We start from the raw sequence: 26,812 nt of genomic DNA, 5'->3' as shown, positions 1-26,812 counted from the left end.
AAAGCTGGACAAATTCTGAGACAAATATCCTGTGTCCTTGATTTTTCTCAGTGATAGGAGGTGATAAATCAGTCTGGACATTCATTCTCAGGTACATTGTTATCCCTGCTGTGATATTTGGCAGGAATGAAGAGCTAGCATGTGACTCTCATGGTTTTGGTCAGAAAGAAGGGGAGGGGATGGGATTGCAGCTAAAACCTGCAGCTGGAGATGGTGATTCTGGTTCTGTTCCCACATGATTCACTTCCTTCTGCATCCCCAGTGAGGAGTTACACAGACTCAGAGGCAATAAATGGGATAAAATAAACTTCTCCCTCTGTGCCCTGGGTGTTTGGACACTTGGGATGTTCTGGCAGTGCGAGGTGGCAGAAGGGCCTCCTGTGTGCCCTGTGTCACTGGCTGTAGGGGGTTTAGGGCTGTAGGTAAAACCTGACAGCTCTGTTGGGTTGGATTCCATGGGTTCCCAGTGTCCCTCAGTGCCTGTGTGATGGCCATGGCAGCTCAGGGTGTCTCTCCTGCTGCCCACAGCATTGATTACATCCTGAACGTCACCCGGGAAATCGACAACTTCTTCCCAGGCCTGTTCGCGTATCACAACATCCGCGTGTACGACGAGGAGACCACGGACCTGCTGGCTCACTGGAACGAGGCTTATCACTTCATCAACAAGGCCAAGTGAGTGCTGGGACACTGCACTGGGGAGGGCACATCCCAGCTCTCTGTGTCTCATCCTGGCCCCTCACAAAGCCACACCAACTGCAGGGCCTTGTTCCGTGTTCCCAGAGCTCCCTGGTGCCCTGTCCCTTCCTGCACTGCCATTAACCTGTTCCTGGCCCAGCAGTTTCATTACTACTTTGTTTTACTTCCAAAAGGAAATGAGGATGTTTCCTCTTCTGGAGAAGTTCTGGAGCTGCTCCAGCTGTCTGTGCAGACAGAGCCTGTCAAACCCTGCTGGGCTCTACACTCAGCCTTTTCCCAGTGATCCCAAAGACTTGGATGGAGCTTCATGGTGGTCTCTGAAATGAATGAGGCTGCCCATCTCTAACTCCCAGCTTCTCTGGAGAGGGATTCCTCTCCTGGCCCTCCTAATCCTCAGCATTCCTCCCCCCCAGAACCATGATGTGGAGTGAGCAGAGCAGGAAGTGCTGTCCCTCCTCTGGTAAAACCATGACACATCCATAACCAGTGTCATGGGATTGACTCTGCCGTTTGTCCTCCTGCAGGAAGAACCACTCCAAGTGCCTGGTGCACTGCAAGATGGGCGTGAGCCGCTCGGCCTCCACCGTCATCGCCTACGCCATGAAGGAGTTCGGCTGGTCCCTGGAGAAGGCCTACAACTACGTGAAGCAGAAGCGCAGCATCACGCGGCCCAACGCCGGCTTCATGCGGCAGCTGCTGGAGTACGAGGGAATTCTGGATGCCAGGTGAGGCTGGGCTCAGGGGGAAGGGAGGGAGCTGGTTGTGGATCACATCACAGAGGATTGCTGCATCTCCATGGGGCTCTGTTGGTGTCATGCCCACAGATGTGTGAGTGTAGCCTGAAGGGTCAGTCGTGCTTTTCCTGAACCTTCCCTGTGCCAGGCTCCCTGCATGGAAATTAGCTGGGAGAGCTGCTCTGGTGTAATGCAGTGAGGGCTTCTCCATGCTTGGGAAGCACGTTTGGATTTCTGAGCAGCCAGTGCTGCTCAGCACAGCATTGTTCTTGTTTTATGAGGCAGAACTGAGCTCGGGCCATTCTGGAGGCAAAGTGTTCATGGTTCTGTGCCAACCCCAGGGCTCTGTCACTGCAAGAGCTGTAGTATTTATCTTCTAAGGATAGAGGAGAGAATTCTGTCCCCTGGTTCAGCAGGAGTTGTGCAGAGAGGTCACTTTGGGTGTTGTGCTCTGAGGGGGCTTCTGTGCCTTGAGAGGTCTCCCAAGCTGCACTCAGGGCACTGCTCTGCCATGGGCAGGTGAGGGAAAAAAATCCCAGTGCTGAAGGTGGTTTGTCCGACTGGGATCTCAGGTGTGGGCCCAGCCCTTGGGTTCTGGGCTGTGCAGGTGGGAGGAAGCTCCTGGCACATCCTGCAGGGCAATCACTGTGTCCTTGTCCTCTCCCCAGCAAGCAGCGCCACAATAAACTGTGGAAGCAGCAGGCAGAGAGCAACCTGCCCCAGAACACCGATGGCACCACGGGGTCGGGAGATTTCCTACTGGAGAGCTTGGACATCGACCTGGAGAACCGCCTGGCTGACCTGGACATGCCTTCCCAGTCAGCCTACCTGGACAACCGCGGCTCCGACGGCTCCGTGGGCTTCCATTACTGCTTCCGCCGCCTCTCGGACACCCTGCTGGAGAACAAGATTCCCGGGGACAGGGAGGGCTTCTTCCACATGGAGCAGCTGGAGCGGGAGGCCCTGGTGGGACAGGCTCCCTCTGCACCATCCCAGGGAAGGGCCCCGGAGAGAGCGGAGCCGCTGGCAGAGCTGGGTGGCTTCTGTGAGAAAGAGGCAAAGAAGAAACTGGACTTCAGCCCCAGGAAGGGGAGGATGGTCCTTGGGGAGCCAGGGGAGGACGGTGTCAGGGAGGAAAATCCCATGGAGAAGTGGAAGAGGCGTTTGTCCATGCACAAGGAGGAGAGCAGGCTCAATAGGGAGAACTTGAATAACAACAACAGCAAAAGGAGTTGCCCAGAGGATTTTGAGGTGCGTATGGAGGTGAGATGGAGGTGATTGGCATGGCTGACTCTGCTGCAAGTGAAACTGCTCTTCTCATCCTCATAGCCCAGTTTCATTTGACTTGGATAAAGCCTTTCATTCCATGATGAGCTTCTCCCCTTTCGAGGCGCTTCTGACCAGGGCTTTGCTTGCCCGAGCTGTGGATGTAGATGCCAGAGAGTGCCCAGTGAGTGCCCTGTAAAGTGCTGTGGGCAGCTTGCTTGCATGACCCTCGCTTGGCACGGTAGGTATTCCTTGGAGACACTGCCTGCTGGGAAAGCACGTGGCTTTAGTTCCTGCTGCAGGGCCTGAGGTGGAAATGGGTTTTGTTCCAGATCTCTTTGGCTGTCCCACACCTTGTGGGCTGTGCTGGTGTCTGTTCCATGCTCATTGATCTGTGCCTGTTCTCTCTCCCACAGCACGACGCCGTGTTTGGGATCCTCAGCAAGGTGAAGCCTTCCTACCAGTCCTGCACAGACTGCATGTACTCCTCGGCAGGGCTGGCCCCCGACTCCTTCGGGGAGCAGTGCGAGAGGCTCGGCGCCAGCGCCGCGCGCCGCAGCAGCACCATCTGCACCCAGCCCCCCATCCTGTCCCACCTGCACTCCCACCTGATGGAGCACCTGCCCAGCAGGGCACCCCCTGAGGAGCCTGGCAGAACTAAACATAACGAGGCTCCGCTCCCTCTGGTGCCGGGAGCCGGGACTGTGGAGGTTGGCACGTGCAGGTCGCTGGATCAGCACTGCGGCCTTTTGGAGAGAGGGAAAGATGCGCCAAAAACCCCCGAGAAAACTCTGCTGCCCAGGAGAAACTCCCACTGTGACAGGAGCCTCCTTCACGCAGAGGTGGTGAGGGAAGAGTCTCTGGCCAGAAAGGACCCCAGACCTACCAAGGACCTGAAGTACCTGTTGTTCAGCAAAGACTTGGAAAAGCCGAGCGCCAACAGTTACCTGATGCAGCACCAGGAGTCGCTGCTCCAGCTGCAGAAGGCAGGATTGGTCAGGAAGCACACCAAAGAGCTGGAGCGCCTCAAGAGCCTCCCCTCGGACACCTCAGCAGGCAGGGTGGACTCCAGCATCGTGGAGGAGAGCGAGGACTTGATGTCCCATCCCAGCCTCGTGCCTCTCCTGGCTCCGGCCCCGCTGGTGCCCACGGACGCCGAGAACGACGCGGAGAAGCTGGGGGTGAAGCGAATCCTGGAGGGGCTGTCCCAGAAAACCTCCACGCCGGCCGGGTGCCGCCTGGAGCACACGAGCAGCTTCACCAAGGACTTCCTGAAGACCATCTGCTACACCCCCTCCTCCTCCCGCTCCTCCAACCTGACCCGCAGCTCCAGCAGCGACAGCATCCACAGCGTGCGCGGCAAGCCCGGCCTGGTGAAGCAGCGCACGCAGGAGATCGAGACCAGGCTGCGCCTGGCCGGCCTCACCGTGTCCTCACCCCTGAAAAGATCCAATTCCCTCGCCAAGCTGGGATGTCTTAACCTGTCCTCTGAGGACCTGTCCAGTGATGTGGAGGTGGCCACAATCACAGACTCCAAGGAGGCTGTGTCCAGCGAGTGCTCCGTGCTCGCTGAGCCCCCGCTGAGGAGCGTGGACGGCGCCTCCAAACCGGGGCTGAAGCCTCTGCCTGGGAACTTGAAGAACACGCTTTGGATGGGCAAAAGCTGATGCTTTGCAGGGGGAGGAGGGGGCTGGATTTTGGGGGGTTTGCAGCATTTATTCATTGCATCAGTGCTGTTTTTTCATCTGACTTGCAGCAGCTCATCTGGTGCCACCTCCTTGTCCCCCTCCTTGAAAGAACCACGATGGGTCAAGGTGAAGGGCACAAGGGAAATAAAATGTGTTGCATGGCTTAGAGGAGGACTTGGTGTGTGACTTGCCTGTTGTCCTGCAGGATGCTCTTCCTAGTACTGTTTGCCAAGTGTAATAACGTGGATTTGTGTGTAGTTATGGATAGATATTTGTATCTCTATCTATCTATATCTAAAATGCTGAAATATTCTGTTTCAAAGACTCAAAATAATTATTCATTACTTTTTTTTTTTTTACAGAACAAACACAAGTCTCTATTTAAACAGGGCACTTGTGGAAAATCCTTAAAATGGTGACACGCACACTACCTCTGTTCTCGCTGGCTTTTTGTCCTGGTTTGTTCTTTGGGGCTTTTACCCAAAAGGCTTTTCCCAGAATTCTTGCTGTTGTTTGAAGGAGTTCCCTTAGCTGTAGAGGCCTGGAGGAGTGAGGACACAGAGGCTGTGGCTGGGAGCTGAGGGGTGCTGTGACCTGATGTCACCCTGGCTGTGTGGCTGTCACAGGTGTTGTGTTCTTGGGGTGTTTTGCTGTTGTCGTGGTCGGTGTTGTCCCAGTGCTGACAGAGCCTGGCCAGTGGTTGCCTGTGGAGCCTTGTGATGTGAAGCTGTGTTGGTGTTGTGGGTGCTCTGGGGACCCTCTGTCACTGTGGGTGACAAGGAGGGGTGGCTCTCCTGGAGCCCCAGGAGGTGACAGAGTCTTTTGTGCTTGTGCTGTTGGTTTTGTAGGGTGGTCCCTGTGCCCAGGGAGGAGTCCTGGGTGTTGTTTCTGAACCTGGGTGGCCCCAGAGCCTGGCCCAGCCCTCCCAGGGCTGTGTGAGCACCGGTGAATCCTGCCGGGGGAGCAGTGGCACAGAAATGCTCTGAGGGGAGATGTTGGGTGAGGATGTTGGAGGAAGGGTGGGCAGCCAGGGGCTGTCTGTGCTCTCAGTCCAGGGCTGGTGCTTGGATCACAGCCATGCTCCATTCTGTAGGGAATGCCTGTTTGCTGGGAGTATTTTGCTCCATGTGAGCCCTGGCTGAGTCCAGAAGAGCTGGGGAAGTGAGCAGGGGATGTGCTCCAAACCTCAGTGCCCCCAGTCCCATCTGAGGCCTTGTGCCTTTGGGTGATGTTTTGAGGTAGATTTGGGGGGTCAGACAGCTGGATTTGCTCACCTGGCTGTGTGTGTGAATATTCCCACATTTTAAAATCTCCATGGAAAGGCTTTCTTGCAACTCCCCTCTTTGAGGTGGGGCAGAGCCAGGCTGCAGCAGCTGCTCTGAACTGTGATTGAAATTCTGAATTGATTGAAAATCCAGTGTCTCAAGGAAGGGAGCTGTGCATTTCCCTGCCCTAAATGCCTGAAATTTCCTTGTTCCCTTTAAGCATAAGATCCTGCATGTTTCATTTGTGTGAGGAATTGTAGGGACAGGCAATCAGTGAATAATTGTCCCTCCCGAAAGAGTCAGGATTTGATTTGCACTTGTTCCACCCAGGAGAGGGAAGTTTTGCAGGAGCCTCTGCTCGGTTGGGCTGAGGCAGCTCAGGGCAGGATGAAACCCCACGGCCGGATCCATTCGCTGTGTTTGGATCATCTTTATCCTCCTTTGCAGCCAGGTTCGGATTTGGGAAGGGAGGTCCCGGGGCTGTTGGGAGCAGCGCCTGGGAAAGCTCCGTGTCCCCAGCCGGGACCGCAGGGTGACCCGCAGGTCATTGCTCTGTGTGCTGCCGACCCTCCCCGACACTGCCTAGCTGAGGGAAGAGGTGCTGGGGACGGTTTTGAATGAATTTCAAAAAATTCCGTGAACCGATAGGAGCGAACATCTGATTTTCCTTCCTGTTTCTCGAGTGCCTGCCGAGTTCTGCCGTGTCCAACCCGCCGCGTTCCGGGGCTCAGCTCGGCACCTCCGGGGCTCAGCTCGGCACCTCCGGGGCTCAGCTCGGCACCTCCGCCTTCCCCCGCTGCTGCTCCCGCCTGGATCAGCCCCAGGCTCCGCTCCGGGCTCGGGGCTCCCTCCCTGCGTGCTCGGGATGCGGACACGGCTTGGTGGGAGCTGCTCCGGGAGCTCTGCTGTGCCATTCCCGGGGGGTTGTAGCCAAACCTCCCCCGTCCCGTCGGGTTTTGCATGACAAGGTTGATGTGCTCGTCCTCCCCACGTGTTGTACTGTCCTTACGATGGAGTGCCTTACTCATAGTTTACAAACACTGTGTATCTGCTGAGCTGTTGGACTCTGCTGTTTGCTGTTCTTTGGGGAGTTTTTGGTGCTTTTGGTGTTTCCGATGGCGGTGAGGCCGTCCCTCCTCCTGTCCTGCCCTCCTGTCCCCGCCGAGCTCGGCGCTGCTCACCCGCTGCCGCTTCCCTGTGCTCTGGGCATGGCAGAACCAGGGGGCACCGTGCGGGTGGCTGCTCCCGGTGTCCCCGTTTATCCCATTTTTTATCCCGTTTATCCCATGTATCTATGCATCTCTGCCGGAACGCGGGCGGGGTGTGCAGGGACACATCCCATCACCGGCCACGCTTTGCTCGGCAGACCCAAACCCTGCCAGAAATCCTGAAATGCTCGGACCTGTCCCCGCTGCGGGTGGCAGCGGTGCCCGACCTCTGCCGGGAGAGGGGACAGTCCCGGTCGGTCCCCGAGGAGGGGGGTGAGTGATGTGTAGCTGTTCCTGTGCATTGCTGTACTCCATAACAACGTTCCTTTATTCCATGGTATTTCTTATCCCGGTTTTATATGGAAATCTGCAGGATTTTTTGTACTGTATGCCCGCGGGAGGGATGCATCATGCACTTTTTTTTTTTTTTACTTTTGTTTGTAAAAATGTCCTGGATATTTTATGTGCTTCTTGTGAGGAAAAAAAATAAACTTTTTTTTTTCCTTTTACAAGTGAGTTTTGTAGCTTTGTTTGGAGGTGGGGAAGGAACAGATGCTGAAGGGGTGGAAAGAAAAGGAGGGAATGGGACATGTCCAGGAGCTGCTGCCTGCCCTGTGTTATCATTCCCCATCTATCCTGGCTCTGCTTCCCTCATTTTTGGTTTTCTGCTGCTCCTGAAGGCTGGATGCAGAGAACAGGATGGAGATCAGTCATTCTGCACCTGGTTTCTTCAGAGACCCCAGACTGGTCCAGGAGAAGCTGTTCACCTTCCAGAAAGGATGCCAGCAGTGGCACATGGAAAAGTGACACCTGCACTTTGCCAAGCCTGGAAAATCCCACCTGGGAGAGGGCCTTGATGCTGCCACAGCAGCGTGGGCTGTGGAATTCCCACAGGGCTGTGCTGGTCTCTCACAGAGCCACATCCCAGCTGTGGAGCCCAGGAGCTCCCACAGGGACTCGCAGGGACAGCAGCTCAGGCTGGGGAAATCGTCTGCAAACACCTGAGGGCTCTGCCCTGGGCTGCCAGGGGTGGGTTTGGAGATTTGGGTCTCTCACCTGTGATGGATATCAGGATATCCCAGGGGAGGGATGGATCTCCAGGTGTGGGCAGGGCCTGGGCAGGTGCTGCTGCAGGAGCTGGAAGTGGATCTGATCCAGGACCCCAGCACGGAGCACTTGGAGGGATGAGGCTCCCTGGAGTTCCCAGGTGTGCTGACACGATGGCACAGGAGGGGAAACAGCAGGAGCAGGGGCTGGATGGGGCTTTTACAGCCTGGGATTGACTCTCTTCAGAGCTGGGGAGCTCACACTGAGCTGGGAGCCCCAGAGCTCTGCATTGGGAAGGGATTCCTGCTGTTGTTGGAGACCCTGGAGCACAGCCTGACCCTCAGCCAGCACCACTTTGGGGTCAATGTTTGCTGCTGGCTCATTCAACTCCCACATCCCTTGGCTGGGTGGCAGAGACATTGCTCCCTGCTCAGTTCAGTTCCTGAAGATGGAGCCTCCCCACAGAGCCATCCCAGCTCCAGAGGTGGCTGTGAGTTGGATACAGGGAGCCACAAGATGGGACTGTGCGATGGCTGGAGCATGCCCAGGCTGCTGGTGAGTCCCTGGCTCTTTTTTTGTTCTTGTTAGGATTGGAAATTGGTCCTTTTGAGAGCTGTTCCTCGCAGCCAAATGTTACATCCTGTTGTGATGTTGCTATGGCAAAACCAGGCAACATCTGGAGCAACACAAATTCTCTCTGGCGACCGGGGAGGGTTTATTTATAGCCTCACTGACCAGAGGAGGTGCCTGAGCCTGGAGCTGCTGTGGGCAGGGGCAGCCTGGCACTGGGTGCCCTCCTGGCTGGGAATTGGGGTGCTGGGAAGGTGCAGGTCCAGCTGTGCCCCTCGTCTCTCCCCTGTGGAGGAGCTGCAGGTGCTCCAAAGCTGATCTCAAGGACCCTCAGATGGGAGGATGCTTTTCCCAGCATTTCCCAGTTCCATGTGGAGTTGGGGTGGTGAGCAGGTACCTCAATGGTGGTTTTGGGTAAAAAGATGGGGTTTGGCAGGAGGGTGAGACTGATTGTGGCACACAGAGAAGGCACAGGAAGGACTCTGGGAGCTGTGGCTGCATTTCCACACTGGCAGAGGAGAAGCTGCTGTCTGGCAGTGGCTCTCCAGCTGCCTGCAGCCCCAGGATGATGCCCGTGTCCATTCCTGCTGGGCTCTGGCTGAGCAGCCTCTCAGGCCCCTGGAAAGGTGGAAATGTAAATATTTTTCTGTGAGTTTGCACTGCCAAGGCCAGAGGAGCAGGTTCCTGCAGCGGGCACTGGCTGAGCTGTGCTGCTGCTCAGGTTTGCTCAGGCCTGGGTGCACATTCCCTAAAAGTCTCTTCCTCCCTCTGTTTGAAGGACGGGGCAGCAGCAGCGCTGCAGCAGCTGCCATTTCCTTTTATGCAGAGGGTTCAGGAGAAGAACTGCGTTGGTGCCGTGTCAGAGCTCCCAGCAGCTCCCTGGAACAGGGGACACAATTCCCAGGGCAGGTTCCAGGACACAGCTGTGCCCCTTCCACACCAGCCCTGGGCTCTGCAGTCCCCATGCAGGACAAGCCCAAACCACTAGGATATCCCCAAACCGTGAGGGTTTGTGAGAAGCCCAGAAGGAATTTGGCTTTGCCATGAGGGCTCGAGGGGAACACCCAGAATTAGTGATCAGGTCACAGTGCCAAAGCTGAGTGAGTTCATCCCACAGGAGAGGTGACTTGGCTGTGAAATCCCTCACTCCTGCACCTGCCAGCACATCTTGCTCAGCATTTCTCTACCTGTCAGGACTGCTGCTGCCAGCTTCTCCTGCTGCTGGTGTTGGCAGGAGCCCGGCCACCGGCCCTGATCCTGCTGGGAATTGGTTGTGTTTGCTCTGGGCAGCCTGGGCAGGGATTTGAGACTTCCAGTGGAAACAAACAGGGTTTTGTCTGTGCAGAGCAGCGCTGCAACATGCCCTGATAAAGAACCATCCCAGCGAGGGGCCTGGCTGGCTCCAGGCTGATAAGGGCTGGGATAACCCTCATCCCTCACTCCTTCCCCTCGGCAGCGGCCAGGATTCACTCCTGACACAGGACATGGGATGAGGTGGTGGCACTGTGACCGTGGTCCAGGTGTCACCCATGCAGCTGCTGTGTGTCTGTGCTGGGTCCTTGAGGTCTCTGGATGAGGCCCTGTGGGATTTTCCAGCCTCATGGAATATCAGGGGATGCCTTTGGGCTGAGGCCAGATCCTGTTTGCCAACTCTTTAGGCGACAGTGGGGTCATTCAGCCCCATACCGCAGAGGTGCCTGTGCTGGCACCTCCTTTGGGATGATCTAGGTGTTTTCCTGCATCCTGCCTCGGGATGCTTCCCGGCTCGGGGAACCATAAAAGGCAAAGCACAGGGGCAGCGCTGGGCTGGGAGCTGGGCTGGGAGCTGCGGCTCGCTGCAATGCCAGGCATCCCAGCTGTGTACAAACGGATTAGAGCCCTCCAGCTCCCCGGCTCCGCCGCCTTCCGGAGCCTTTTCCAAAGGGAGGAACGTTCTGCTCGCAGGGTTATTTAGAGAAATGCCCGGTGTGTTCATAGGGATTTTTGATAAGTTGTGTTTTGGAGTGTCTGTAGGGAAAGTTGTGTCTGAGGCTGCTGAGGGCTCCCTGTTTATCTCACAGCAATTCCCTTTGCCATCAGCATCCCTTGGCCTCTGTATTCCCGCAGATCATTGCAGCCGCTCCAGCTCTGTGCAGGCAGCCTCTCTCCCCCAAGCTCTGGGACACAGCCCAAGGCTGAGCGCTGCTTCCAAGGAAAGAGCTGTGGGGGAGCCGTCCCGCTCGACAAGCACGGGGCAGGGAGGAGGGAGCAGTGCCAGGGACACGGATGTGCATTTCCATCTCTCTGTGGAACCCATAAGGAGCTGGCTGAGGTGATCCTGCCCAGACAGCCTGGCAGTGAATCCCTCTGGAAGCAGTGAAATCGGAGGGAAGCCAGGATTGCTGCACAGGATGTGGGGAGCTGCTGCAGGAGCAGGTTGGGGAAAGAGGAGAATCCCTGGAGAAGGATGAAGATGGGAAGCAAGTCCTGACTCTGAAGTGCCACAGACCAGCAGATCAGCAGCTGGAGGGGGTTTTCCAGTTCTCCAGCTGGGATGTGTTTGGGTAGGGAGCAGCATGGCATCAGCTGTGGCGTCAGGAGTGGCAGAGCAGGGGCTCCGTGGTGCCAACGGGATGTTCCTCTGCGCTGGCCATGAGGCCAAGGAACGCCGGTTCACATGACCCAGGCTCCAACGCTTCCAAGTGCCGCCGTCTCCCAGAGCGGAGCGAGCAGGAGGCGGTGCTGAAAGCCTGCCGAGACCCAAGGTGGGAAAAATCTTGGCTGGCCAGTCCCAAAGCTCTTGGAAGCAGGAATTACAGTGACAGAGCTGCCGGCCATGGAAGCCTCCACCTGGCAGAACTATGGATATTTACGGGATGACACAAGTAAGGCGAGGGGGAGAGACTGCCCAGCTTCCCGGGGAGAATCCGCAGGGACGTGTGAGGATTATCCACTGCTGCAGCTCAGCCAGGAGGGCCTGGGACACAGCCGGGAGCGGGGGGACCTCCCCGAGCTCCGGAGCGACACCACGGGCCCTGCCAAGAGGTCAGAGATGAGCGGGCAGAGAGGGCAGCGGGGGCCGGCGGGGGAGCTGTGCCTGGAAGAGCATCCCGTGTCCAAGGGGTGCAGGAGAGGGCGGGAGGGAGAAGCCCCTCCGAAGGTTTACGAGCTGGAGGTGGTGCCCAGGAGGGTGGGCACGGGCAGGACGGTGAGGCCGGTTGTCTACAGGCTGGAGGAGAGCGAGTACCGGCGCCTCATCCAGGAGGCAGAAACAGAACCTGAGGAGGAATGGGAAGAGACAGAGGACGCGCTACCCTTGATTCAGGAGGGCTACGCAGGGGATGGGAAGGTGGCAAGCCCGAGCCTCAGCAGGCTCAACTCCTTGGAAAGAGTCCTGAGGAGGCCGATGAGCCGCTCGGACTCGGAAAGCAGCCTGGAGAACAGACAAGTGACCAACCTGAGCCCCAAGAGACCCTCGGAGGGGAACAAGCCCATGGTGCCCGTCAGGTCTGACAGCTTTGAGCTGATGGATTACATCCTGCAAAGCAAGCAGGAGGCAGGCACACCTGTCTCCTACATCCCCAGGGACAGCAGCAGGGCGGCTGAGGGCCTGAGGCAGACACGGAGCTTTGCCCCCCAGCCCGATGGAACACCTGGCCTGTGCCAGAACGGCCAGGCCAGCGAGGAGGATCCGGCCAGGAAGCCCGAGCCAGAGCAGCAGGCAGTGAAGAGCCTCGAGAGAATGGTCCCTGCGGTCACAAATTATCCCTCGGTGGCCAGAGACAGCGGGAAGCTTTCGAGACAGAGCAGCAGCCAGCTCGCGGGGAGCAGGGAGCAGCTCGCAGGGGAAGCTGATGAACTCGACTCCTACATCCCGAAAAGAACCCCCCCGGCCCCCCCAGTCAGGACCCACAGCAAGGAGTGCCTGGCTCTGAGTATGAGCAAGGCTGTGGCGCTGACGGAGGCGCTGCTGGAGCCCCTCGGCGATGAGGCCAAGGCGGGCAGGGAGCAGCGGGCAGCGGCGGGCACGGAGCTGCTCCCTGGAGGCAGGACTGCGGGAGGAGGGGGCTCGGAGGAGCCGGAGCGGAAGGGGAGGCAGAGTCAGGAGGATGAGAATGTGCTTAAAGTTGCCGATGCCAAGAAAACCTTCGAAAAGCCCAAGGCGTCGGAGGGGACGGCAGCAGCACCAGCGCCCAAAAAAGGTGAGGAGTGAGGGGTCCCGGCTCTGCGGGGACTGGGCGGGTCTGGAGGTTCCAGGGCAGGTGGGAACACGGCGGTGCATTTGGAAATAGCTGCCGGGAATTGCCGGTGACAGGCGGGATGTGCTCAGGGCACAGAGTGTCCTAAGGAGGCAGGATGGGAATCAGGTGTTGGTTCAAAGCCCTTGGTGCAGTGAAACTGTTTTGTTTTGTCGGACTCCTGTGTAGGAATAAGTACAATTTACTGCTTCTCACAGCAGCTACAGTGCAGTGGTGTCCATAGGATGTGTCCTGTCACTTCCATTTGCCTCTGTCCCTCCAGGCACAGGGTGAGCCAATGTAATTTTATTTTAGCCATTAAAAAGCAGCATTATTTTCTCTAAGTTCTTTTTCTCCTGCTCTGTGACTTCACTGAATAAGGCTTTCAGGAGAATGACATCAACTTGGAAACCCTTACACTGAAAAAAATATGGAGAAGAGAACTCTGTTGAAATTTTCCTGGTAAAACAGCAGCTCTGCAGAAATAGGAGAGATAGAAATGAGTGTTTGTGTGAGAGTTTGGATCCCACAAGGAGCCACCCGACCCACGCTGCTTAACTCCCATCTTCTGTTCGGTGACAATCTGCAATTGTGCATTTCCTTATAAGGGAAAATAAGTCTTTTAAGGCACAGGAAATCTGTGGTGGCTTTGAACTGAGTCTGCTTAAAAAATAGGTGTGATCGGTTACTGTCGCGACAGAGTCGGAGCGCGAACGTGCCACAGTTTGTGCGTGTCAGGGATGACAAAATCCCTGCAGGGATGGCAAACAGCTCCTGTGCTGTCTGGAAGCAGCTGAGGACACGCTGCACGTTGTAAAGAAATAGAGGTGGGAGATGTTTGTCACTGCGAGCAGCGCCAGGCTCAGAGCAGGGTGGTGGTGTCTGAGTGTGATCTCCACACTCCTGGAGAGGGAGGGCTCTGCTCTCGCTGGGCTGAGCTGGAGAGTTCCCTCAGGCACAGCGGGCACTGGGATGTTTGGTCAGCTCATCCTTGCTGGGATGGGTTTGGTCAGCTCATCCTTGCTGGGATGGGTTTGGTCAGCTCATCCTTGCTGGGATGGAAGGAGCGGGTCTGGCAGAAGGGATAAAGGAATCAGCTCCTCCCCAAGGCAGGACCAGCTGCAGCACAATCCCTCCTGACACATTTTCACCTCTTGGTTCTCCAGAAGAAACAGGGAGGGCTGAGACAATATTTGGGTCCTGAACTGTGGAAATGCTGCAATAAAAAAATCCCAGACTCACAGCATGGTTGGGGTTGGGAGGGGCCTCAAAGCCCATCTGGTTTCACACCCTGCAAGGGACACCTTGCCCTGGAGCAGGAACATTTCCCTCTTTGCTCTATCCATGACACTCTGTTGGGGTTTAAACAGTGATCTTCCCAAATCTCAAACACAGACACCTCACCTGCATTTACCCTCATGTGTTTCCTTTCTTATACCTCTGATTTTTCCAGCACCTTTGGTCCAACCTGATCCTAGACAGCAGGGAGAGAAACAGAAGATGGCAAAAGAATTCCAAAGTGCTTGAATAGTGAGGCTGTGATCAGTGCCCAGGAACCCCAGCACCCAGCCCTGGCTCCTTCCCTGCCTGCCTGATTTTTTCCTGCTGTCCAGGATATTTGTGTTGTAAATAAAATACAGCTTGCTTTTTTTTCTTTTTTTTTTTTTTTCAGTTCTGCTTTCTTGTCTCTCTCCTCCTCGTTAATCATCTGAAGACAGCAACAAAGGAAATCCCATCTGTTGCAAGCAATTGCTTTGGGTTTATTTGGTGGCCCAACATTTTAATTAGGTATTGGGACCTACCTCCCCTTCACTGTAGAAATAGAAAAGAAATTAAAATATATTTCACAATCCTGTCTAATGATGGAGAAAAATACACGAGGAAATAGATTAGCTTGCAATTAGAGGTTTCTTTTTGCTGTAAAAGCTCATTTTTGGGTGCTTTTCTTCCAGCAGAGTTGGGAGGGGTGTGTCTGGCACTGGTATTGCTGCACAAAAGGTGTGAGAGTGGGGAGCTGCAGTAATAGATGTACTGGATGAAATCTATTGTAAATCATTAATAATGACAGCATCAATTATTAATGCACATCCTGGCCTAATGTTCACTCATTCCTTATCCACCTCCAGCACCCTCCAGCCCTTGCAAGCAGCACAGCCTCCCTCAGCCTCCACAGCGGGTTTTATTGTTCTTTGGGGAGGGGGCTGTGAATGACCCCAGCTCTGGGCTCTGGAAGTAGCACAGTGGTGATTCCACATCACACAGAGCTGGGAATGAAGCTCAGGGGTGCTCCCAACCCTCCTCTCATCCATGTTTTCCTCTTTTCCTGCTGCCACACTCAGACACTTCTCCCTTCCTGGCTGTTGTTTCAAAGCATCTGATGGAACATTTTGCTCTCTTTATCCTCATTCCCCAATTCTACAGCTCCCCTTTCTGGTCAAGGATTGAATAAAGCCAGTCCAAAGGGACTTTGCTCTCTCTCTCTCCTTTGCAGGAGCTGGGGAACACTTCCCTGGGCAGGGCCAGCCAGAGACAGAATCGATTTCCCATTACCCAGAGCCCTTAACGCGGTGGCTCTGAGAACAATTGCATCTTGGCAGCTGCTCCACAGTTGATGACCATGGAAATGTCTCTTAAAAACCAGGACTGGGAGTAGTTTTATAAAGCTGCCCCTGGGACTCGCTCTGTGCCCGTGGACATGGAGGAATCAAGGCAGAAAAAGCAAATTAATGCTGAGGGTAAATCTAATTCCACACAGAGAAAGTGGAGTGGGGAGGGTTTGGCACCGCAATCTGTTCAGATTTCAGAGAATCTCAGAATGGTTTGGGTTGGAAGGGACTTTAAAGACCATCTTATTCCCACCAGGGAACATTTCCCTGCACTAAAAATCACTAAATTCCAATAATGTTCAGTGAAAGGTAAGATCACATTCCTGATTTCAGCAGGAGCAGCTCTTCCCAGTGCTGCTGGGCCTGGCCTTGATGGGATCCCTGAACTATGGAAGCAGAGAAGGAGAAATATAAAAATATTCAAATTTCACCTAGTACTTCCTGGTAAATAAATATCATGATAAAATAAATATAATAATAATAATAAATCAAAAAGCTTCAGGAAGCAAATAGATAAATAGGGACATAAAAGCCTTGAAAAGCTGTATAACTTGGATACCTGCAAATCCAAGGTTCAACACTGTCCTGTCTGGCACATTTTGCTTGATTTAGAAGTTAAGCTGCAAAATAACAGGACTTTAAATTGCTGATCTCTCTAAACCCTCCCTAAGCCATTTCCCTCCATTCAGAATATATTTAGCAATGAGGATTTCAGCAAAACGAAATGCTTGAGACAAATTCATCCCTCCAGTGACCTTACTGGTTCCAAAAATGGGGTTTGGGATGGCTCAGAGACACCAAACTGAAGAAATTAATCCAAATTTCTCCTTAAAAAAAATGTGTCTCAGGTGTTTCTTTACCTCCTCTAACTACAAACGTGGCCTTGGTGGGGAAGGCTGTGGGAGACACCCAGTGTGCTCCTCGGGAAGCACATCAGGCTCATCCCAGGAGCAAGGCAGGGGGATTTATTGCAGGGATGGAATTGATGCATATTTGCAGGAGGCTAAATTTAGCAGCTGACATAAGTTTCAGAGGTGGAGTCTGTAGCCACGGTGCTGTTTCCGTATAAAGGCTGTGAGATAGTTTGCAGCAATCCTGCAGTGATGTAGCTGAGGGGGAAATATGTGGGGTGGCTAAAAATTTTTTTTTTTTTTAATAAATCCAGAATTTCTACAAAATGTGCTGGTAAAATGGGGCAAACTTTGGTGTGTTGCTTCTTGTAGCTGTAAGGATTTGGTGTTTTTCTTTAAAAAAATTAGGATTTGTGGCATATTTTGACAAGTTGTTTGGCTTGCAGCACTGTGGATAACATTTAAATTGTTTGTTAGGGTGGTTTTACTCATCTGAAATGATGAAAATTAGTGGTTACAGCACAAGCAAAGAGCACATGTAAAACCTGAGCTGTTCGTTCTGTTTGTTGGAGAATTCAGCCTAAAATTCCTGTAATTTCTTCATTGCCTTGTGATCTAAACAGCTTGTTAATCCCAGACAGGATCTGGGTGTTCTTTGGAGTGTTTTCATCCAGCTGTTTTAGGAAGCTCTGGTAAAAATTCCACAGGTATTATTTCCACCTGAGTCCATCCTTAGCGACTCTTCCAGCGCTGTGTCAAGAAGGGAATTTCCATCTCTGCAGGATCCACCCTTCCCAAGGCAGCTCTTGAGAGGATTAGGCTTCAATCAGATTTCTCAGGACAAATTTCACTTTGTGACCTCTGTGTGTCACTTTCTGTTCAGTTGGAGGCCAAAAATCTTCCTTGGTTCTGAGCTGTTGGGAAGTGCTGGGTGCTGCTGCCTTCATTCTTATCTTCCAGTCCAGACTAAAGCATTGTTTGGAAGATGATTAAAATATCAGTTTTATAAAATTTAACCCTTCCCCACCGGTTTGAGACTTTCAGTAAATGAAGGATGGGCAGGCAGGACTCTCAGCTCTATCACTGACTCATTCTGTGACCTTCAACACGTCACGTACGTACGTGGAAAATGTGAATCACAACCTGGGCTCCCTCAGCTCTGAGTTACCTGCAGCTCTGCCTGCCTCAGTTTTCTTCTCTTTTTGCTTTAATGAGATTGTTTGAGGGAGCAGGTTGGTGTAATTGTGCTGGGCTGGCTTTCAGAATGAAGCTATTTATTAATTTCAGGGTAATTGTTGTCATGGGCCAGGGTGCAGCCTTGCCAGCCTAATCTCAGTGTGTATAATTTTTTTATCAAGGTGTTGCTCAGTAGGTAAGAGAGGCTTTCCTGCTTGTTGGATCAGCGGTTACATTTAAGTGCCAAAGGTTAATAAATGCAGAATAACATTTGTTTAATCTGTAGCTACTGATGTTTCCATCAGCTGTGACAGTCAGACCAGGACAAATGTATCTCCCCGAGGTTTTACGTGGGTTTTAACACCAGCTATCACTCACAGCTGATAATTCACGGTCCTGTCACAGCTCTGTGGGGGAAGAGGAGAGCTCTCAGCTCAGCTCCTCACCACACATATCCCTCCAAATTCAGAAGGATTAGAAAAGGAGTTAGCGAGGTGATGCTGTCCTGAAACATCACCCCCCCCCCCCTTAGCATCAAACCCCATGCAAATGAACGTGCAAACGTCGGCCCAAACGGATGAGGAAGCTCGAGGAGTTTTGGTTTTGGCCATGTATGGTAACACTGAGGGCTGTGGGCTCTGCTCGGGTGTTGTTCGCCCGCCCCTCGGGCTCCCTGAGGCCGCGGTGGCCCCGAGTGTGGCGGTGTCACCTGTGGCAACCAGGTGTGTGTGCAGAGTGCTCCTGAGCTGTCAGAACAGACACAAACCTTACCCCTCACAGCTCAGCGTCCACCAATTGTCATCACCACCTCGGCTCTGGGTGTCTCTTTGAAGTGTGGTTCTTAGCTGGGATTGAGCTCTGCAGTCTTTAGCAGGGGCTTTTGTCACCGTCCTTTTTTCACCACAGCCGCTGTGATTCGGTGTGACAGCGTGAGGTGATGCGGTTGTTTTCTTGTGGAGTTACTGGTTCAGCGCTGCCTCTGAGGACAGCAGGCTCATCTCACCCCTCAGGAAGGACATGACAGGTCCCTCAGGGAGGACACGATCGGTCCCTCAGGGGGACAAAATCAATCTCTCAAGGAGGACACAATCGGTTCCTCAGGGAGGACATGACCGGTCCCTCAGGGGGACAAAATCAATCTCTCAGGGAGGACACAATCGGTCCCTCAGGGAGGACATGACCAGTCCCTTAGGGATGAGATCCGTGCCTCAGGGATGACATGATCAATCTCTCAGGGAGGACACAATCGGTCCCTCAGGGAGGGCATGACGGGTCCCTCAGGGATGAGATCGTGCCTCAGGGATGACATGATCAATCCCTCAGGGCAGACACGGCCGATCCCTCCCTGATCTCTAGGGTTGACACGGCCGGTCCCTCAGGGCGGACAGGGCTGGTTCACAGGGAGGACACGGCCGGTCCCTCAGGGCGGACACGATGGACGCCCCAGACCCCTCACGACCTCCCGCCTCCCACCCGCCGCTGAGGGGCGGCGGGGCGGGGCCCGAGAGCGCGCGACCGCGCGTGGTGGCGAGGGCCGCGCGTCCATTGGCTGGATTAGCTGTCAATCACCGCTTCGTCCCGCCCCGTCAAGAGAGGCGGGTGCGTGAGTCGAGGGGCGTGGTTTTGGGGGCGTGGTCCCTGCGTGGGCGGGCCCCGCGGCCGCGCTGCCCCGCCCCTCCCCGAGGCTCTCAGTCGGGCGGCGGCGGCGGGCGGAGGAGGAGGCGGAGGCGGCGGCTCCGCCGGGCTGAGGAGCGGACGCGGGAGGCGGCTCGGGATCGCGGTGCGGCTCGTGGGCGGCTCGGGCGAGCGGGGAGAACCGGAGAGCAGCGAAGAGCGGGGATGCGGCTGGGCGGGAGGCGCGGTGCCCGCGGGAGGGCGCCGGGCAGGGCGGGGGTCCGGCCGGGCGGGCCCTTCCCGCGCGGGGCCGCCGAGCTCTCCGTGAGGCGGCGGCCGCTGTCAGCGCGGGGCCCGCGGCGGCAGCGCCCTCCCCGCACCGCCTCGGCCCCGGCCGCTCCCCGCTCCCTCCTTATTAGGCAGCGGCGCGGGGTCGCCGCCGCATCCGCATCCGGCCGGGGCCGCCGGGCAGGGCAAGCCCGGGGCGGGGCGGCAGCGCCGGCGCTCCCGCCGCGCACCTGATGCCGCGGCGGGGACAGCGCTGGGGGGCTTTTGTTCGGCACGTTTGCTTTTCGTTTTTTTTTTTTTTTCTCCTCCCCGCTCGGTGGCACCGGCGTGTGCCGCCCCCGGAGCGCCCGTCCCCGCCGTGCTCCATGGCAGAGGACAAAAGATGAGCGCCCTGATGGGGGTTTAGTTTGGGTTTATTTTCTGGAGGTTCCTGTAGGGCAGGTCCTTGTCACGCCGTTTTTAGGGGCTCTTTCGAAGCTGTGCAGGAGATGTGCGGAATCCTGGGCTGTGTGACATGTCATGGAATCACCAGGGGATCCCAGAATGGTTTGGGTTGGAAAGAACCTTAAGGACCATCTCATCCCATCCCTTCGCCGTGGGCAGATGTTCCTGGGCTTTGTTTTCTCTATGCAGGAAGCCACATTGTTTAACAGTGATATGCCAGAGGCTGGAATTTAAAGGTTAGTCCATAGCTGTGCTTTATGAAATTCCCACTGATTCCATTAACAGCACCAAGGAAGGGTTTGGACACGTGGGCAGGTGTGTGACACCACCACACAGAGGTTCAGCTGCAGGACATTGTGATGCCATAACTGCCTGACTGCACAGGAGACAGATCTGAAAAAAAGAAGAAAATAAAAAAAAGGCAGTGAAAGGTGCCAGGAGACAAAAGTAAACCCGGTGGAAGCAGTTTTATTGTTGAAGATAAGTGATATGCGTTAGGGCTGGGGTTTTTTAGCAGCTGGAGTTGGTCTGAGCACGTCTGTTCGTGCAGATGTGCGTGGGGATTACTGGGAGCAAGACCAAGGACGGTGGCAAAATCAGAGAGGGATGTTCTGAAGGCACCAGGCTGCACCTGATTTTTCAGTTCGCTGCCGAATTTCCCGATTTTGTTTTAATTTTAGGCCAGGCTGTTCCTAAATTACCTGACACCATCCTCTCCCTCTGTGTGCCTCCGTGGCAGGCACGAGGGAAGCTCTGGAGTGTGGGAAAATGGTGTGAACTGGCACAGCACGTCCTGGGAGAAGCTGTTTGGATGTGGGGAAAGCAGCGGGTGTCGTGTGCGGGAGGCAGGAGAGGGTTTATTCCATTTTCATTTGAATAACGAGCATTGAATCATCTTTTCTGCTCAAGGGGGTTGAAAAATCCAGATGGCTGTGTGCTTGCAGGAAGGTTTTATTGCAGCTAATAGTGGTGTTTGCTAAGGACTGTGTACACAAAGGTAGAAGATCAAGTACTTTTGTGGCAATGCCTGTTTATTTTGGGTATATGTATTTTTCTGTGTTTTCAGTAGCCCCAGTAAGACCTGCCACACTCAGGGACACATCAGGCAGCATTTGCTCGGTGTTTGTTTCAATCCAGCACTTCATAATAGTAATTTTTCAATGGTCACTTGTAGCCTTTTATCCAGATTGCTTTAATCAGCATTTGTGTTCTGTGTTGGCATTGCTCTGTCTTCTCCCGAGCTGTCTTTTCAAACATCATTGGATTTTTTCAAGTGAAATCTTCATGCTTATTGCATCTGTCACTTCTGGGATTCACTCCAAGCGAAAGGCAGGGATTCAGTTTAATGGCAGTGAGGAGGAATGTGCAGAAGGGGGAAATATCAGCTTTTCCCTGGGTGCTGCAGCACGGGGTGCCGAGCTCTGCCCTCGGTGACATCGTGGTGGCCACGTCCAGCTTTAATGGCTCTGTAAAACGGCTCATTAATCCAAAACGCTGTGTTGTGATGGGGAGGGAATTTATGGTCCGGGCTTTCATGTGGTGATCGATTCTGAGGAATATCCCTGAGAAGATGCCAGCTTCCTTTTCTAAAGACACGAGCAAAACACTTCCTGGCCTGAGTTTGCAGCTCGGTGAGGTCATCAGTGTACCACTCCCAGGGCCAGGAATGTCCTCTTGGGCAAGCTCACAGGCACATTTTCACTTGACTTTTAAAGTCTGGGTTTGTTTGTTTTGATTTTGTTTTACTGAGGCATTTGTGATAATCTCAGCCATTCTCCGAGGATGTGTTGGAACAGAAACTCACTGAGGATTTGAAGTGCCCCAGTTTAAGCCTTTGCAGGGCATAGGAACAAGAATTAAATGTCTGTGCTCTCTTCTAGCTCGCTCCCTGTAGTCTCCCCCATTTAATGTTTTTGGGCTGGTGTATTCTGGTGGGTAACTCTGAAGCTGGTGTGAATAGAAACTGCTTAGAGCTTCAGTTTAGGCAGCTCCTGGAGCCTTGTGTGAAGTCAGGCTGCTGGTGGCTTGGGGCTGGCAGGGTGGGGACTGCTGAGTTTTTGTCACATTCTGCACAGTTGCAGGTGTTGGTGAACACCCAGTTAAAATGAGGCAGAAAAAGGTTTTGGGCTTAGCTGAGTGACTCAGGAAAGCAGCAGTGAAAATCCATTTTTTTCTGGATGTGTTGGCTCCACCAGTATGATTGGGAATTGTTTACTGGGCCCTTTCTTTTTATCTGTTAATAGGATTGCTTTGTTCTGCTTTCCCTCCAGTGAGTAACCGTGCAAAAAATGGGTTATTTGTTTCTTTTTGAGGTTATAATTGTTTAGTACATGACTTATTGTGGCTTTTCTCATCTCAAACCACACATAGACATGTGAAATACCAGCGTGACACAGAACTGCTCAGCTGCTCCCAGGTTCCACTGGCAGCTTTGCAGGGCTTGTCCTTGGAGGAAAAAAAATTGTCTGGAGAGGATCCTAATGGAATATTAGTTGTATCACCAGCCATTAGTTGTGTTTGTGGGGTTGTGTAGGGAATATAAATCAAATCAGGATTAATGGCTGGAGATAATGATGTAGTTGGAAAGTAGAAGGTGGCCATGGGGCAAGTGGATAATTTTACTTTACCCCCCTCCCATGAAATTCCTGATGCCAGTGTGAGAGGGGGGATCCCTTGGAGCAGACACCTTCCTAAGGAATCACAAAGTGCTCCTCAAATGGAAGAGGATTTTGTGATGGAGCATCCTGAAAACTTTAAAATCCTGCTCTGTAGGTCAGGAACTTGACGGAGAAATATCAAAAATGCCATCTGCTGCTGCCTCCAAGGGGAAAACCTGTGCTTTTTGAAGGCTGCTGTTGTGCCCATGGCAGATAGAACAGATTTCCTTGGTCTGGAAGTGACAAAACTTGACCTTTTGAACCATTTCTCTGTGCTGATGAATTACAGGGAGAATCAAGGCACAATCAGCTGCACTAGGGAAAGAACAATTTCTTCAGCATGACCACTGTGTTTCTTCAACACCACTGGCTTTGTCTCAGTCCATGTTTTGCTGCTGATAACAATAAGTGATCTCTGATCTGCTTTTTGCTGAGCTTGTGATGACGTTTGATGGCTCCTGGTGGGAGAAGTTGCAGTGGCTCTGACATTGAGCTGGGCCTCTCAGCCCAGCATAATTAGGTTTGTCTTGTTTTCCTTTTTTAATAATTGAATTTGGAAGAGCAATGGAAATAAACCAGTGGTGGGATCTGAGTTAAAGTGATTAAAGCTCAGCCTGATGCTGGGATGAGCTCACAGCTCTCCTTGGAGTGCTGCTGAGCTGTGCTTCAGGCCAAGAGTTCCCCTTAGGAAGGACCAGGGTTTCCCTGTGGTTTTCCAGATTTTGGCTGCCATCTATGTAGGAACAAGCACATAGGTAATAATTCTTATGAGCTGAATATTCAGGCAGCCATTTCTGCATTTTTAGCAGATGTGTCTGAGCAGGATTTCCTAAAACTCCACAGGAATGGTGTGCCTGAAACTAGTCCTTGTTTGCATCCCTGTATCAATCTGTGGGCAGTGCATTGCACCTGCAGCTCCTGGTTTAAGTCATCCCTGGGAAATGGACTTGAAATCATTCAATTCTGAGTATTTGGAAATAGGGGAACTTCCCCTCCCTCCCCCTGGTTCTGCATAGAGTTGCCATAGAGACCGTGTTCCGGAGTCCTTGAAAATCCATTGTTGCTCCCAAATAAACATAAAAATCTGCAGTGTTAAAGCAGCACATTTTGCAGTGTCCCATTCCTGAGCATTCCTTCATCAGGGACTGTTTTAACAGGACAAGGAGCAATGGACTCAAACTGAAAGAGGAAGAATTTCTTCCCTGTGAGGGTGGCAAGATCCTGGCACAGGGTGCCCAGAGAAGCTGTGGCTGCCCCTGGATCCCTGGAAGTGTCCAAGGCCAGGTTGGGTGGAGCTTGGAGCACCCTGGGATAATGGAAAATGTCCCTGCCCATGGCAGGGGGTGGAATGGGATGAGCTTTAAGGACCCTGCTCACCCAAACCAGTCTGTAAACCTGACAGGGACTCGACATCCTGCAGTGTGCCAGGTCTGGATGCTGGACAAACTGATAATGGGTGTAATTAGCAGCTCCAGGGATTAGCAGGCAGTAACAAATTCAATCTGTAGTGAGCAGCATGTCCCTTGGGAACTGGGCAAACTGGCCATGCTGGGCAGATGATGCCTTGATAGGGAAGATTGTCATCAGCAAAGGCTCAATGCTCAGGCACCTGCTCAGAGCTGGAATTACCTCCTGGAGTTGCTTTTTTTCCTCTCCTTTTCACTTCAAATACTTAAAAAGCCTTCATGGTTTGTTGCTTCCTGCTGGAATCTGGATCCCCCAGCTGACTCAGGGGGTCTGCTTGGCATTTCCTTGACATTTTTCATCATACCTGTGTGAAACAGATTGGTGTCCTTCTTTCCAAGCTGGGAATGTGAGGTGACACACATGAGGTTTTACTCAGGGAATATTTCTAGCACGTACTACGTGTAGCATGTACTACTAAATGGAGTTCTTGTTTTACACATGGTTCAGGTATTTGCCCCAGCACACCTGGTGGGATGTGTACATGTGGATAAATGACCATTGTTACACTTTTAAACTCTTAATTTCTTACCTCAGTAGTTATATTGATGATACCATAACTTGGAGGCTGGAGGCCCAGAGCTGTCTCATTCAGAACAGGAGGTGCATTGCATTTTTTTAAAGTTTTCAGTGATACTTTTTAAGAATTATTTGAATTTTTGGATCTGCTGAGATCAATTTGCAAGGCAGGAGAGAATCCTGAGCCAGCTTAGGCAAACACAAGTTGCCAGACATTCCTCTGCAATATATTCTGCTTTAGCACAGCCTGAAGGGTGGGCACAAAACTCCTCTAGCTCAGTGTTGCTGTGCTTCCAGCATCTTTTTCCTGGCTACAGCCAGGAAAATTGCTCCTTTCTGGACCAATTTGTTCTGTGTGGTGTTTTAAGGTGCTGCTTTTAAAGGTGGGTGCCCTTGGGTCAGGCTACCCTGGGGTTATCTCTCCCTTCTTCCCTTGGCTCCCTGGTGTTTCTTTGGGGGTAAAGGTTATCTTTTTGTTCTTTGCCACATCCATCTTCTGCTCTACTCAGGGAATTCTTAAGTGCCCTGAAAGCTCCCATAAAAACCAGCTGGGCTTATCTGGGTGTAATTCTGTTGTTTTGGCTGCTGGAAATGCCACAGGGATTCCCAAAGGACTGGAAGTGTGGGTTGCACGTGCAGCAACGTGACTGTCAAGCCAACAGGTGAGTAAAGCTTAAAGGTCATCAAGGCCCAGGCTGTAATTCTTCACTGGAAACCAGTTCTCCAGCTGAGAGCAGCCAGCTGAAGGTCCCAGAATTCCCCAAGGAATCAGCCTTTGCCCAGTGTTGGGGTGGGTGTGATTCTCCCTCTCAGGGAAGCTCAGAGGTGGAGGTGGTGCTGTGGAGGTGTCAAGGACAGGGGTAGGAAGATGTTTTTCCTTTCTGGATCTGAAATCTGTCTTCACAGCCTAGAGTGTTTATTACAGCTCCTTAATAGACTGAATCTACTTCCATAAGTTGATTTTTGGTTTCTTGCCTGCCCAGAGAAGTTTGACATGGTTTGACACCAGGTTGTGTCCCCTCGCTGTCATCCCAGGACAGGTCAGTGACAAGGAACATCTGCAGGGCAGAGGAAATGTGTTTGAACTTGAAAACCTCTGCTAAAACAGATGTTTGGGGGCCTGTAACTGGCACCATGAGACAGGGATTTAAAATCAAGTTAACAGTTTGAATTATTTGGATTTGAGTTCCAGCTTCCTCCAGCCCCATCCTCCCTCCCCCAGCCCTGATTTCAAATTGCACGTTACGGAAACAGGACGGAATGACAATGGTGCTCTTGGAATTATAGGCTGCTTGGCCAGAAGAGCTGGCAGGACAGCAAATGGAAATGTGGAGAAACACACGCCAGTTCCAACTGGGAGCACTGAGATTCATTTTGCAGCTTGTTTGTTCTACATTAAAATCCGAATGTTGGCGTTGTCCAGCCCGAACCTCCCACGTCCTGGCTGAGGATGTTGTCTTGTCTTTGAGAATTCACCATTGTTGGGGTTATTTGAGAACATTAAAAGCAGTTCACTGTGGGGGCCTCACCTGTTGGGTGGGTGTTGTTGAGAAGTGGAAGGAGGTGTTGCTCAGGATGTGCCATTGTCACTTTTTGGAGCAGAGTGTATCCACTGGAAATCGCAGTGTGATGGACCACGCTGCTCTGTGCTGCACCTCCAGCCTACCTGAGATGTTCTCCAGGACTCCAGCCCATCCTGTTTGTGTTCCAGCAGCAGATGTGTGGCTGTGGTGCCATTGCACTCATCCTGGGTCATGTCCCCCAAGGTCTCTCAGCAGGAGCTGTGCTGGGTCCAGCAGAGCTTGGAGCTGCTGTGGTCAGGCCAGGGTCATGTGGAGAGCGCTGCTCCTCACTTGGTCAGTCTGACTCACTCTTGGCCAGGCTCTTTGGGAGCCTTGGTTGTGCTGATCTGTTGTTTCTGCCTTATTCTGGAGTTGGGAGGAATTTGTGTCCCAGTTAATTTGGTGTTTGGAGCAGAGGGTTCTGGAGGTCTTGGTTCTCTGATGGTGCAGTGCTCTGGGAGAACTGCAACCTTTTATCTGTGAGACTTTATCTCTGAAAACACCTTTAATGTTTAGAATTTCTTCCTATGGATGCCAAGGGATGTTGCAATTGAGGAATAGAAAACAGCTTATCTATTCCTTTGGGGATTGGGCTGGAGCTGCTCTGCCATGGAGCCAGGCTGGGAGAGCTGGGGGTGTTCACCTGGAGAAAAAAAGGCTCCTGAGAGACCTTAGAGCCCTTTCCAGTGCTTAAAGGAGCTCCAGGAGAGGGATTTGGACAAGGGATGGAGTGACAGGACACAGGGAATGGCAGGGTTAGATGGGATATTGGAATCCTTGGCTGTAAGGGAGGTGAGACCCTGGCACAGGGTGCCCAGAGAAGCTGTGGCTGCTCCTGGATCCCTGGAAGTGCCCAAGACCAGGCTGGATGGGGCTTGGAGCAACCTGGATTGCTGGAAAGTGTCCTGCCCTGGATGAGTTTTAAGGTCCTTCCATC

General features: G+C 53.1%; 2 protein-coding genes across 4 annotated transcripts in view; both read left to right on the top strand.

The window, feature by feature from the left end:
* Positions 1 to 4,817, top strand: part of SSH1 (slingshot protein phosphatase 1) — a 29,699-nt gene extending 24,882 nt beyond the window's left edge. For all 3 annotated transcript variants that reach the window (XM_033075681.1, XM_033075683.2, XM_033075682.1), the window contains 4 exons: positions 529 to 675; positions 1,224 to 1,424; positions 2,102 to 2,684; positions 3,116 to 4,817. In XM_033075681.1, the coding sequence (XP_032931572.1) occupies positions 529 to 675; positions 1,224 to 1,424; positions 2,102 to 2,684; positions 3,116 to 4,366 (2,182 nt within the window). In that variant the 3' untranslated portion in view covers positions 4,367 to 4,817. The remainder of the gene's footprint in view (positions 1 to 528; positions 676 to 1,223; positions 1,425 to 2,101; positions 2,685 to 3,115) is intronic.
* A 14,154-nt stretch (positions 4,818 to 18,971) lies between these two features.
* The window catches only part of CORO1C (coronin 1C), a 38,717-nt gene continuing 30,876 nt past the window's right edge, over positions 18,972 to 26,812 (top strand). Inside the window, exon 1 of the mRNA XM_033075987.2 lies at positions 18,972 to 19,107. The gene's annotated coding sequence lies outside the window, so the exon portion shown is untranslated. The remainder of the gene's footprint in view (positions 19,108 to 26,812) is intronic.

This window comes from Catharus ustulatus, chromosome 18, assembly GCF_009819885.2.
Source record: "Catharus ustulatus isolate bCatUst1 chromosome 18, bCatUst1.pri.v2, whole genome shotgun sequence".
Lineage (NCBI taxonomy): Eukaryota > Metazoa > Chordata > Aves > Passeriformes > Turdidae > Catharus > Catharus ustulatus.
This window is presented reverse-complemented; position numbering and strand designations above follow the sequence as displayed.